General features: G+C 40.7%; 1 protein-coding gene across 5 annotated transcripts in view; it reads right to left on the bottom strand.

Moving 5' to 3' along the window:
* The window catches only part of FNIP2 (folliculin interacting protein 2), a 138314-nt gene that overhangs the window by 65565 nt on the left and 59064 nt on the right, over positions 1 to 13685 (bottom strand). For 4 of the 5 annotated variants that reach the window (XM_025874383.2, XM_025874385.2, XM_025874382.2 and 1 more), the window contains exons 2-5: positions 6889 to 7015; positions 4116 to 4247; positions 1683 to 1783; positions 1501 to 1572 (exon numbers count right to left, since the gene is read on the bottom strand). In XM_025874383.2, coding sequence (XP_025730168.1) covers positions 1501 to 1572; positions 1683 to 1783; positions 4116 to 4247; positions 6889 to 7015 — 432 coding nt within the window. Of the gene's footprint in view, positions 1 to 1500; positions 1573 to 1682; positions 1784 to 4115; positions 4248 to 6888; positions 7016 to 13685 lie in introns of those variants that run through there. The other variant, XM_073892435.1, reaches the window with a different exon arrangement.

Raw genomic sequence — 13685 nt, 5'->3', positions numbered from 1 at the left:
ATTATTCCTATAGGAGTTTGACTTTGCAATATCTAAAAAGTTGAGTTACTCATAAACACAAATGTGAGAGAAGCAGATTTTAATAATTTACTTGATTTATTAGCTAGTAAAATAAATATCAAGACTTTGAGGGTAGGGCGCCTGGGTGGCTCAGCTGGTTAAGCAATTGCCTTCGGCTCAGATCATGGTCCTGGAGTCCTGGGATCGAGTCCCACATTGGGCTCCCTGCTCAGCGGGGAGTCTGCTTCTCCCTCTGACCCTCCTCCCTCTCGTGCTCTCTGTCTCTCATTCTCTCTCTCGCAAATAAATAAATAAAAAAAAAAGACTTTGAGGGTAATACAGCATAATGAGGCCAAAATAATTTTTACTTAAATCTGAGCTCAATATTCTATTATAGGGAATTAGTGTAATAACTGAAAGAGTCTGAAAAAGAATCTCTCACAAGAGAAAAAAAAAAATCATTCCCATAAGGGCTTAGGTAACGCCAGTCCAATGTTAAATGCTTAAACAAGTTGAATTCAGGGACGCCTGGGTGGCTCAGTCAGTTAAGCACCTGCCTTCGGCTCAGGTCATGATCCCAGGGTCCTGGAATCGAGTCCCACATCGGGCTCCCTGCTCAGTGGGGAGCCTGCTTCTCCCTCTGCCTGCCACTCCCCCTGCTTGTAAACACTCTCTCTCTCTCTCTGGCAAATGAATACATAAAAGCTTAAAAAAGAAATCAACTAAAAAAGAAAAGTTAAATTCATTATTTTGTTGAAGAGTAAGCAGAGTTACTCAGTGGTACAGAAATTTACAAAGGAAAATATTTTTAATTTCCCAGGAATATAAAAAAGAACAGCCTTCATTTGACCCCTAAGAATACCCCTTTAATTTATAACAAACTTCTTTCAAACTTACCAAAGTATAACAAATGTTTTTGCTTTATTCAAAAATGAAGCATATGAACTATTTCTGCTTGAAAAGTTCAAAATACATGAATAAAAGTTAAGTTAGACACATCAGTATTCTCAGTCTACACAAAAGTATAAAATGAGAGGAAGAAAAAAATTCAAAAGGAGCGAAGATCAGAAGAGTGCACAGCCTAAGAACCTATCAATCAGAGAGGCCACACTGATGGCTGAAGAGATGGTGAGCACATATGACCCATCCTGCCATACATATGCCTAGCAGCCTGGAAAAACTCACCACGTACTTCATTCCTTTAGAAATAAATTAACAAACTAACCAGCAGGTTTTTTGTTTTTCTTTTTTTAAGATAAAATAATGTTGGAAAATAAACAGTCATTTCTCTTTAAGGCCACCTGATAAAGTCAAAGGCCTTTTCATACTCATTATGTACAGGAAAATGGCCACTTTTAAAATCCCTTTGTTAATGCGGACTCTTCCCACTTCTCATTTCCAAAAGAATGTATGGCCCTGGAAGAACTACTCTAGCCAGAAATAGCCACTTAAAAAAAATGGGGGAGAGGGGGAAAGACTGGTACAAAATCCCACACTTACTTATTTGTACTCCCACAGAAGCTGCCCATTCTAGCAGAGAATACCTTACTAATCATCAGTTGTGGAGGAGAACTGGAAGAAGACAAAAAAAGGGCGGGGGGGGGGGAGATGCATTTTGAATTAAGAAGCCAGTATCACCATTCCATTTCTCCCAACTAGTAGAAAAAGAAGCTCAAACTCACCGGATATAGTGTATCTTTAAAGTGGAGCCTTTATAACTCATTGCGACTGAGCCAAACATCATTTCCCCTAGCATGTTGACATCAGAAGCTGGTCTTGTGTACTGCCACACAGGAAAGAGACCAAAACCAAAGTTACTATGTGGCACAACGTGATGTGTAATGCAACAGAAAATAACGCTTATTTATCTATGGGTTCGTCTTTAGTGTAGCAGGTAACTAAAATTCAAAGCAGAAACTGATCATCTTAATCTATAATGGTGATTGGCTATTTATCCCTCCAAATTATTACTTGTGTTCATGATTTCATCTTTATGCACAATATCTCCATACAGGATCGCAGTGTCTCAGAAGGGATCATTCTTAATCTTGTTATGAAAAACAAAGATTTTTCATTATAAATGGAGACATTTATAAACTCTACAGAGAAAGATTAAGTTCTGAAAAAAAAAAACAAAACAGGGTAACTCTTCTCTTGGTACCAAAAATACATCCTGAAAAGAAAAACAGTTCAATACTATTCACCTAAATAATTAACAGTGTTGAATGAAAATGCCAATTGGCTCAGGGAGAGTTTTTGTGAGGGTCCAAAACGTAACAGACAGTCTGATACCTTGAAAATTTTACCAAAAAATATTTCAAAAATATTTGACCCCTCTAGCTTCTGACCGGTCTTTCTTGTCCCTTCGGTCATCCACAAGGGTAGGCCTGAGCTACCTCCAACTTTCCCAAGTCTCATTTGCTTAACCTACTGCAGCCTCGTCTACTCAAACTGCCCTAGTGATATAGCCTCTGCCTTCCAGTCAAATCCAGTCAAATCCAGTACACTTTCCAGTTTGCTTTCTTAAACATCTCTGCCAATAGCTGCTGCTTTTATCTACTTTCCTTTTTGAATCTCTGCTTTCTTAGATCATCCCTTGAACAGGGATGTTCCTCAGAGGGCACTCCTAGTCACCGTCCACACTCTCAACCACTCTTGGGATTCTGGTTATTCTTTATGTAGGCATACCTCCCACATCTTAATCTCTAGGCCTAGACCTCTCCCTGAACTCTAGAATCCTATATCCAAATGCATTCATTCACATATCATAACAATATATTATTACATATCATATATGTTATATGTAATACGTATATTATCACATATGTGTAATGGTAATGTATTATTAGGATATGATGCAGGCACCCCAGCACAGCCTGACCAAGACAACCATCTCTCTCTGACCCAGCCCATCCGGTGCCAGATTCTCTGCTAGTATGCTTTCCACCCAAGCAAAAACATGGGAATTGTTCTTAACTTTCTCTTCTCAATCTTTTTTTTAAACTCCAAATCCACACACACACACACAAGTACATGCACACACAAATGCACATATACACTCCTACTTAGACATGTTTACAGAGAAGGAAAGAGAAACATAAATCTATCAGCCTTGTTTAACTAGGCTCCCCTCTGTTTGGTTATAGCTCACGCCAACCTCTTCTCACTACATGCAGACAGAAACCAACTGTCTTTCACATTTTTTATTAATAACTTCCACCCACCACCTGCATTTTGTAATCTGCTTTTTCTTGGGGTACAAGGTCTACATGCCAACTGTAATTCTCAACTAGCTGAAAATTTCACTGTATATTTTTTTAATCACCAACTGCCTTGAGACCCAGGAGCACTGTGAAATAAGCGCAAACGCAGGGCCCAATCCTGAACATGAAATTAACAAAGTTCCATAGACCAATGGCTGCTGGCAATTTACCTGGCTTTGCTTTTCCAGCAACATGGAAAATTCCAAGAGTCAAAAAAAAAAAAAAATGATACATCCTCCATTAGTTTACACCCTCCTGCTCTTCAGTACTTATGAAACATTTCTTCCTTTATGTCTAGTACGCCAATATTTTTCAATAACCCTAATCCCTATCCTCTACTGCCTTACACACACACACACACACACACACACACACACACACACACCTGCTACCAGCCCTGTATCCCTCACACTCAAGTTACATCTTGCCCTTTCTTTCTCCTCCTAAACACGGTTCTCTTCCTCCCGACTGGCAAGTGCTATTTTCTTAGGATGCCCATATACATTCTCAGAATCCTTGAAATTCTTAAAACAAAACTGGAAAATCCGTGCTTTTTCATCAGGTTCGGGCAACAAAGGAAGCAAAACAGAAGGGTTTACCTCGTTTGCAATATTTCTTCCTCACTCAGTATGTATTATACTGGGTCACCTCGCCTTCATTATAGTTTTTATCAAGAGACAAAAGCCGAAGTGTGAAAACAGCACTGACATGAAACATCTAAGAGCACATCTTCGAATACGTATGCTCATGTTCCTGCAGTAGGAGCCTCAAGCAAGTATTCTTCCTTGTGGAGAAATTACAGTAAATGGTTTCAGTCCCAGGGGCTGTGGGACATGGCAGGGACGGTTTTACCTGGTACTTTGGGAGCTGCTCCTTGGCGTGCTGTAGAGATCCCCCGGAAGAGCTCTGGGATGAGAGGCTGCCGCCGCCACCACTGCCCTGACAGCACTTGGCTGCCAGTTTAATAGGGGCATCCTCTGATTTCTGAGGAGACAGGCAAGGTAAGCACTGCTAAGTGTGTCGGGCTCCCACAACACACTCTTCACTGGGCATTTCTTTGTTAAATCACTCTGTTATGTTGTGCCTCAGTTGCACAGAAAACCAGAAGCTTTCTTCCCCTTCTTGCTGAGGACAAAAAATGTGCTTCCCGGAGTCTATAGTATCTGGGAAGGAGGCACGCGGAAGAAAGGTAACTGGACAGAAGACGGGAGTTATGTAGTGTGAATATTCTCAAGTAATTCAACTGCTATTTATGTTTCAATTCCTGTCTTGAAATCGTCAGTGAGATCTGATCTCTGGGTTATTAATGAATCTGTTAGTACTGTGGAGAGTCATAATCTATAAATATTGATGTGGAGAAAGAAATTGCTTCAAATTTAAAATTTTACCAGGCAAATGGAACTAAGTAAGAAAGCAAAATTACTAATTTGGAAAGTCTGAGTCTGTATTTTTAATGGCACACCTTCTCTAGCACTCCTCTAAAGGTAACAGGAGAGAAAATCATGAGGTCGAATTTGTGAAAGATGAACCAAAACTCTGAAATAGGAGCTCCTGTGAATTATACATCATGTGATGGAAAAGTGACCTCTAAAGGTTAGGGGTAATAGAAGATTATCTACTATATATTCCCTAAATAGAGTTATGACAGTGACATAAAGGTATAAAGACAGTACCCCTTTACTAATTTTGCCCTTCCTCCTACAACAAAATATATTACTCCCTACAGAAGCATCCTGTGCCACCTATGACGGGTTGTTTCTATTCCGTCGGAGTCCTACTTGCTTTTCTGTGGGCAGCTTTTGCTTGGAAAAACATGAATGCAACTGCAGCTTATCTAATCTCCAATGTGACAGTCACATTGGTGGTCTAATGCAAATGCCAGCAGTCATGTGCTTGATACAAACTCATGAGGTCTTGTGCTTGCCAAGGGAGTGGGGGGCTGAAAATGGGAAAAGAATGTAAGGAAAACACACACTGTGCTGGTCCATAATAGCCACTCCTGCAGCGATGGCACTCAAAGTCATCCTTGGTCATTCCCGGGTATTGGGCACTCCTTCAACACCCTCTTCAGCTCTAGCTGTTACTTAATACCACTTAAACCAGAAACACAGCCCCTCAGAGAGCCTAAAGTAACACTAAGTCCACACCTGCCTCACGGACTGCTCGACCCTCTGGCTGGGGTACAACATACTGAGCAGTCTATAATTGGAGCTAATACCTGGTACGTGAATAGAGCACTCTTTTTTTTTTTTTTTGGACTCTTTTTGTAGCCTTGGGCAAGTTATGAACCCCTCTGGACCTAGCTGCCTTCTCGATTAAATGAGTACTTCCAGACTCCAGTGTTATCACTGCTCTCATATCGATATGCCAAAATTCCAGTTCCTTTTGAAAACCAGTGAGAATTTTTCTCCACCTGTTACCAAGAGGAGCCCTAGTGATGGCGTGCGGGTGTCCCACTAAACTACCTGTGAAAGGCCTTCAGGGAAGCAGGAACAATGTGGGAAATCAAGGGGACCATGTCCTGTCCACCAAAGGGTGAAGTGCCGGCTCACCTCAACTTTGATACAAATCTACCATTAAAGCCTACAGGTGAATCACTTGAGAGATCCCTCCCCCACCCCCAACCTAACAAGCCCAACAACTACTGTAATGATTAGCTACCTGGCAGACTTCCACTTTAAAGCACTATGGAATCTACTCAGCCAAACTGCCTTTAACCAAATACTTCCTTCCTGCAGAAATGATCTTTATCAAAAGCAGGAAAAGAGCCCCTTGGCCCTGATGAAACAAAGGCCGTGAAATAAACTATTTATTTACTTAGCTACACATTCTATGAACTGCCAGAATTTGGTCAGTATAGATAGCAAGGTATTGAACATGAAAAGTCTAAAGGTGACAACTTAGAAGTATCCTGGGTTGATGTCCAGAAGACTGAGGGAGGACTGGATCCAGACACGTGACCTGATAACGTTCCTGTTCTGGCTCTAAGGGATCAAGGGCTATTATGTCCTCACTTTACCCATCCCAGATCCCCCACGCCCCACCCCAGAACACCATCACCACCACCCTGCTCTCCACTAAAAATAGGAAATAAATAAAGCTGCCTTGGTCAGATGGATTTGAGAAGCACTCCCTTTTGAAGATGAAAGTGTATGTTAGCATACTGAAGTCCTATGGTAAGGAAAGCTATTTAATTTTGTTTAACCTAGTGCAACGTAATACCTCTTATTATCTATGTGAAATACTAGACAGAATGATCTATTAACTTCCCTTCAGGCTAACACTTTATGAATTTTAGAGTTCTCAGTTTCCCTATTGCACAGCACATGTTTGGCATCCAAATACTACTGAATTGCAACTCACCAGCAAATTTACCTCTAGTAATGTTTATAGTACACTACTGAGCATCTGTCATGATTCCTTGATAACAGTTTCACCTGTGTATATTAATAAGAGTACAAATGCAGCAGGGTGGGGTGGCGGAGAGCCTTTCTGTTTCTTCTGAACCATTAACGATACTGTACAATACAGCCCAAAGAGAAGGTTATGAATTAATAAATGATTGCTCAGAGGGGTGGTTAACAGCACAAATAAAAAAAGATGAAAGCAAACCTGCATTTCATACCTGGGTTGCCACCTCCTCGGTCTTGTGAACCGCTTTAGAATCAAACAAGACTTGTCTGCCTCTCCTTTCGCAGTCCTGGTAAACTATCAGGCGGATCTCATTCAAGTCCAACTCCGAACATGACCAACTGTGGATTAAACAGGGAGAAAAATTTACATTATCCACAACACTTGGAATGATCGTGGAGAGCTAGGTTTCCCAGCCAGTGCACCTATGTGCAGCAGAAGGCCACAAGGGTGCAGAGATGATGACCCCGTCACACCCTCATACCCAGGGGCAGACAGCCTCGTCTGTGGGCTCAGATGGGCCATACAAGTATCACCAAATGTCCACGACAAAGGTTGGGAAGATCTCCTTCCAAAGCCACTCTGGGCAAAGACAGCCACCAGAAATCACAAGGATGTGTAGAGAAAGCTAAATTTGGATGCCTGCATTCTGGGATGGCACACCTGATGTACAGGACTGTTCAAGCTTCTGTGTTACTGGTCAGGGAACCATTTGGAGCAAGTGAGCAGGGCCTTCTCTCTTCCTCTCCCACCCACCCAGGCTCAGGTTAAATGGAGTGGAATGACATATCCTAAAATTTAGAACTTTCCTCTATTATAGCTGGCTCTGATAAAGAAGTTTTGAAAACCCAGTGCAGGGGCGCCTGGGTGGCTCAGTTGATTAAGCGTCTGCCTTTGGCTCAGGTCATGACCCCAGGGCCCTGGGATCGAGTCCCGCATCGGGCTCCCTGCTCAGTGGGGAGTCTGCTTCTCCCTCTACCCCTCCCTGCTGCTCATGCTCTCTCTCAAATAAATAAATAAAATCTTAAAAAAAAAAAAATCAAGTGCATCACTGTAGAGAATCTGAATTGCTAACACTAACAATCAGCAATAAAGGAAGCATGCCTTATTCCTGTTAAAAAGAAAACCACAGGCCCAAAATGTTGTCACTGAAGCCAAGTCACCAAATCAGGACTTAACACCTAACTTAAACACAGTTTCAACCTCCCCTAGAAATACAGTATTAACCAGTCAGGAATTGCTGACCAACATGAGGTAGTCTGTCACTTGGGCCTTCTCCAGGCCTAAAGAAGATGAGGTAATGTGCCTAAGACCCTTGTCCTTGCCCCTGAGGGAAAATGACCTAGCCTGAAACAATCCTTTCTTTTCTTTTGCTATTAACTCCTTTCTCCATCCTCCTTCCCGTAAAAACCGTCCATTCTGTACAACTCCTCAGAGAACCCCTCTACTTGCTGGATGGGATGCCGCCCATTCATGAATTGAGTAAGAGAGCCAATTAGAACTTCAAATGTACTTGGTTAAATTTTTGTCCTTTAACATTCCTAAGTAAAACCAAAAGTTGCTGGGATAAAACTGCTCTAAACCTAAGTTTGTTCTTGAGTAATGAATGAAGTGAGAATGGAGAACTATAAAAAGGGTAATCATTTAAAATGCACTGCTTTGGGGCACCTGGCTGGCTCAGGTGGTAGAGCCTGTGACTCTTGATCTCCAGGTTGTGAGTTCAGGTCCCATGATGGGCAAAGAGCTTACTTTTAAAAAATTTAAAAAATGAATAAATATAAAACGCACTGCTTTGGATATTTTCAGTTATTAGTCTGTTGATCCATTCAACACATATTTGCATGCCTACTATGATTCAGGCACTGCGGTCCTGATGCTAGATATTCAGCAGTTAACTAAACAGACCTGTCCCTATCCTCACAGAGAACGTGGTTTAATGGGGAATACTGGGCTAATAATGGTATGAATACGTAACTACAGATTGTCCTAAAAGCAGAAAGGAAAAGTAAAGGAGTCTCATATTTTCAGATCTGAGGAGCAGGGAAGTCCCTAAGGATTTAAGGAAGTGAAGTAGGCATCTGGCTGGCTCAGCTGGTAGAACATGTGACTCTTGATCTTGGGGTCTTGAGTTCAAGCCACATGTTGGGTGTAGAGCTTAATAAGAAAGCAAAAAACAAACAAACAAAAACAAAAAACAGAGGATTTAAGGAAGTAACATTTAAACAGGCATAAAGAAGTAAGAGTTAAAGAAAGAAAATGTGAGGGGCTCCTGGGTGGCTCAGTCAGTTAAGCATCTGCCCTTGGCTCAGGTCATGATCCCAGGGTCCTGGTATCCAGCCCCAGACTGGGCTCCCTGAACAGTGGGGAGCCTGCTTCTCCCTCTGTCCCTCCCCCCTGCTCATGCTCTAATAAATAAAAAAAAAAAAATCTTTAAAAAAAGAAGAAAGAGTGAGAATGAAGAACAGGACAGGAAGAGGGAAGTACATGGTAAGATGTAGAAGAGAAAGGTTAAAAAAAAAAGGCCAGAGAAGAGGAGCTCAAGAGGTAGACTGGGAAGACAGGCAGGAGCCAAGATCATACCCTAAGTGCAACAGGAAGTCAAGATGAACAAAGACTGATAAACTCAGGTCTATACTTTTTTTAAAAAATTCAACCTGGCTCCTCTAAGGAAAACAGGGGTGGGGGAGAGATCAAGACTAGAAGCAAGAAGCCTAGACAGAATTTCTTATCAGAGTTCAGGTCTTTAGTCAGGAAGGTGAGAGGGACAGCAACTGATGTAGAGGAAAGCAAACAGATCCTGGAGGTGGGTTCAGCGGGGGGCAGAACCGCTAAGACTTAGCAGTGGGACGCAAGGGTGGTGGGGGCAAAAGGAGTGCTACCTACCTAGAGAAAGCTGTGGAAGGAGGAGGAGCTCCCCAGATATGGATGATAGAAAGTTAGGGAGGCAGACTAACAAAAGCAAACTGAAATATTAAGATCATCAACTACAGGGAAGTCAGATACCTCTGGATTCCATTTTTTTCATCAGCACAATGAGAATATTAATGCCAACCTCACAAAGCTGCAGTGGGAATTAAATATGTAAAGTGTTTCACATAGAGGCTGACATGTGGTAAGGGCTCCAAAATGTTACTAATTACTTAAGAGAATTGTTAATGGTACAATTAAAAAAAAAAAAAAAAACTGCTACAGTGTCTGGTACCCAACCACAAGTTGTGCGTTATTGGCTCTTTCCTTTTTCAGGCAGTGGTAGTTAATATTGAATATATTCTTTCAAGTTAGCAGATTAGTTTTCTTAAATCCCAGCCCCCAAAAATAGAAAGTTCTGTTCGTACCTTCTTATAACAACCTATGTTCTAAACTACCATGTCCGGCATCCCTTCCTCCTGATTTTGATAACAACATGGCAAGTTTATTTCGGAAATCATTTTCTTCTCTCTCAGTCCACAGGTCGTCTGTGATCCAGTCCTGGCCAATCAGACCCCCAGCTAGGCTGTGAAAGCCAATCCCCAAACTCAGATGCTCGGCTGGCAAATGATAACCCTGTTTTTTGCCATTATGATGTGAGAGCCTATCTCTGAAAATGAAGTCAATGTGGAGGAAAGCAGAGGTAAGCAATGGAGTGAGATAGATTCTTGTGGGCAATCGAGGCTGGCTGCTTCCGAGAGAGCACTATTCCTGGAGTTAGTTTTCTGTCACTTACAACCTAAAAAGTCCTGATGACTGTCCCCAAACCACTACATTTTAAAATTACACAAAGTTCGAGTCCTACACCGGATATAGAGATTACTTAAAAAAACCTTCAAAAAAAAAATAGCCTCCAAAATTATTAAAACATAGTACACAGGCTGAAGTTGTTGAAAGCGAGAAAGCAAAGAGGGTTTGTCCTTTTTTCTTGTTTGACTTATTTTGCCCCAACAATTACACTTTGCCAAAATAGCTTTATAATTTATGAAGCAAGTTGTTCAATCCTTTTGAGGGGTAACCACAACTCCAACCTCAAACTGAGGACAGCCTGACTAGAAAAGCCGAGATTTTAATGATCATACCACCTTATTAAATGTGTCATGCTATTTTTCCAATTTTAAAAGAATGGAAATAAAAGATACGGAAAGGGAAATTGCATATGTTAAACTAATTTTTTGACCCAAATACCTTAAAAAGGTATGTTTTATAAAATATATGGCAAACTCCACTCTCCTTCTTCCATATGAATATTGTCTTATTTAATACCTAATTAAAATCTTGTCAGCTGTCATTACTAGTATTAGTAGAGGAAATTACAGCTGAGTAATTTGACAAAGAAAATACAGGCAGGACAAAGGAGATTAACTGAGTGCTTCAGAGTAAGACAAGCCTGGGATCAAGTCTCAGCTCTGCCTCCCACTGGTGGGACTGCCTTGGGCAAGTTCCCCCAAGCAGCACCAGTGGGGCCTAGTGTGAAGATTAAAGGAGATAATCTAGGGAAATCCCCCAGCACACTGTCAGCTCTTTCCCCTACCATCCTCCATAATACAATGCTTCAGTTAGTCAACATCACATGCCACATGTATCTTCTGCGTGTCGGCATTCCCTTCAACGTTCAACCAATAACTAAAAGTTATTGCGGGGCTTCTGTGAGCACCAACCATGGTTCCTAGTGTTTTACTGAGGGCGACTCTACATAACTCAAAGAGGTATAAAAAAATAAACCTTGGGCTTTTGCCTTAAGATATCTATTTGAAAGATGTTTATTCTAATCAGAACTACCTCATTTCTTTGCTTTGGTTGAAAGCAAGGACAGAACACTGGTTCCTGGTATGATTTGTCTATCTATGGCCACAGATGTCTGACTGCAGGCAGAAGAAAATAAGATGGTTTATCTACCTTTTCTTACTGTAAAATGTAAACAAAAGGACTTAGATGGACCCTCTTCAGTTTTAAGATTCTATGATGCTAAAATCTGCCAGGAACTGAAACCAGACCTTATTTCTGGAACTACTCAAGAGCAGCAAGAATGTGACCAAAGTCTAAATTACTTACCTGAAAGGTGACAAGCAACAGTTCAAAGGAGTTAAGTACAGAAAACAGAATTCTTTTATATATATATATATATACACACAGACCCATCTGAAACTAATGATGTACTATATGTTGGCTAATTGAATTTAAATAAAAAAAATGTAAAAATAAAATATATATAACCACGTGTTGTGGGTTGAATCATGTCCCTCAATTCCTAATTCCCAGTACCTGTGAATATGACCTTGTTTGGAAACAGGGTCTTTGCAGATGTAATCAAGTTAAGATGAAATCATACGAGATAGATTAGGATGGGCTTTAATCCAATGACTAGTGTCCTCATAAGAGAAGGGAAATTTGGACACAGACACAGAGGGAAGGTGATGACAGATTGTGGAGTCAGGCTGCTACAAGCCAAGAAAGCCAAAGAAGGCTGGCACTGGGGAGGAGGGGCGGGAGATACAATAAATAAGAACTGGATAAGGCCTTATTCTCAATGAATTTAGAATCTAGAGGACACAATTATATAGAAAACTACATGAAAATAAAAAGACAAGGCAGAATATAGAAAGCAAGAGGAAAAAACGGGAAAAAATTCCCAGATGCAGCAATATTTGAACCGATGAAGTTAGGGAGGACAGCAAGGATTCCACGTAAACAGGGGAGTTAGTCATTGCAGAACAAGGGCATGGCACAAACACAAAAAATCAAATGATACAAAGTCAAAGTCTTCGTTGGTTGGATTATGTCTACGGCAGAAGAATTACACAGGAAATGAGGCTAGAAAGACAGTTTAGGACTACTCGTGGACAGCCCTGAATGCCATCCCAGGGAATGTATGTTTGTTCTACAAGCAATGGCGTGCCATTCCAACTTTCTGAGAACGGGAATGACATAATGTGACCCGCGTTTTAGGAGGACTAAAGCTGTTTGAGAAAACCATTTTCAGAACAAATAGGATGGTGATAGTGACTTGCATACCCAGGGTTTCAAGGAGTAATGGCTAACAAGGATGAGAGAAGTAGTTGTAGGATTTGCAAAATCCTCCAAGACCAGTTCTAGTGTTGGTGTTTGATTGGTCCTTTGAACTTTTATAGGAGTCCGGCTAGAATTGGGCTCAAGTATGCCCATGTGAAACATGATCTATGAAAGATGAATACTTCTTTTTTTCCTCTAGCTCTCACCCAAGGAAATAACCCTATGTACTCAAAAACAAGTTCATAAGAAGAGTTTACAGGGCAGTCCTGTGATCCAAGAATGTGAATGTTTAAAGAGTCAGGTATGATAGGGAACTTTAAATGGTCCAAGAAAAAGTAAAATTAAACAAGACAAAACAAAAACAACAATAACAATCACAACAGAAAATGTCAATATTATCCATTTAACAAGTAGCTCCTGCATGCCTACTGTGTGCCAAGCATCCTTCCAAGCCCTGGGATACAGCAGTGAACAAATCATAATTCCCGCTCTGATGAAACTTACTATATAGTATTTATGATGATATTTTAAACCATATTCTATGTTCTTTTTTTCTGCCAACTCTCACTGCTCCTCTTTTCTTTCACAAAAAAAGTTTCTGAAAACAAATAGAAACCCTTTCAAAAGGTTTGCTCAAGAGTAGTGAAGAAGAGCTAATGACTCTTACCTAAAAATACAGAAGACTAGGGATGGAGAAAAGGGGAAAAAACTGTATTTGAGATGGCAATCAGAGTTCACCCTGTCAGCACAAATGTACATTATTTCCCACTCAGTAACAAGCTATTTATTTCAAGAAAAAATTATGTAAATAGATGGCAGTAACAAATTTGGAATCCTTTTTTTTTTTTTTGGTCTGCGTTAGCACTCTCAGGAAAAGAGGAAACAGGAAAAGTAATTTGCAAATTAGTTGACCTTCCTATTTTATACTGTAAAAGTCTTTGTACACAACTTGCCAAGTTTAGTTTCAGAGTCACTCATAAAAACTTACCACTGAATTACTGTTGTGTGGTCAAGAGTATACTAAAAAAGTAC

This window comes from Callorhinus ursinus, unplaced genomic scaffold (genome assembly GCF_003265705.2).
Source record: "Callorhinus ursinus isolate GAN/ISIS: 27379988/994484 unplaced genomic scaffold, GSC_fseal_2.0 scaffold4, whole genome shotgun sequence".
Lineage (NCBI taxonomy): Eukaryota > Metazoa > Chordata > Mammalia > Carnivora > Otariidae > Callorhinus > Callorhinus ursinus.
The sequence above is the reverse complement of the archived record's forward strand: the minus strand, read 5'-3'. Positions and strand labels throughout refer to the sequence as shown.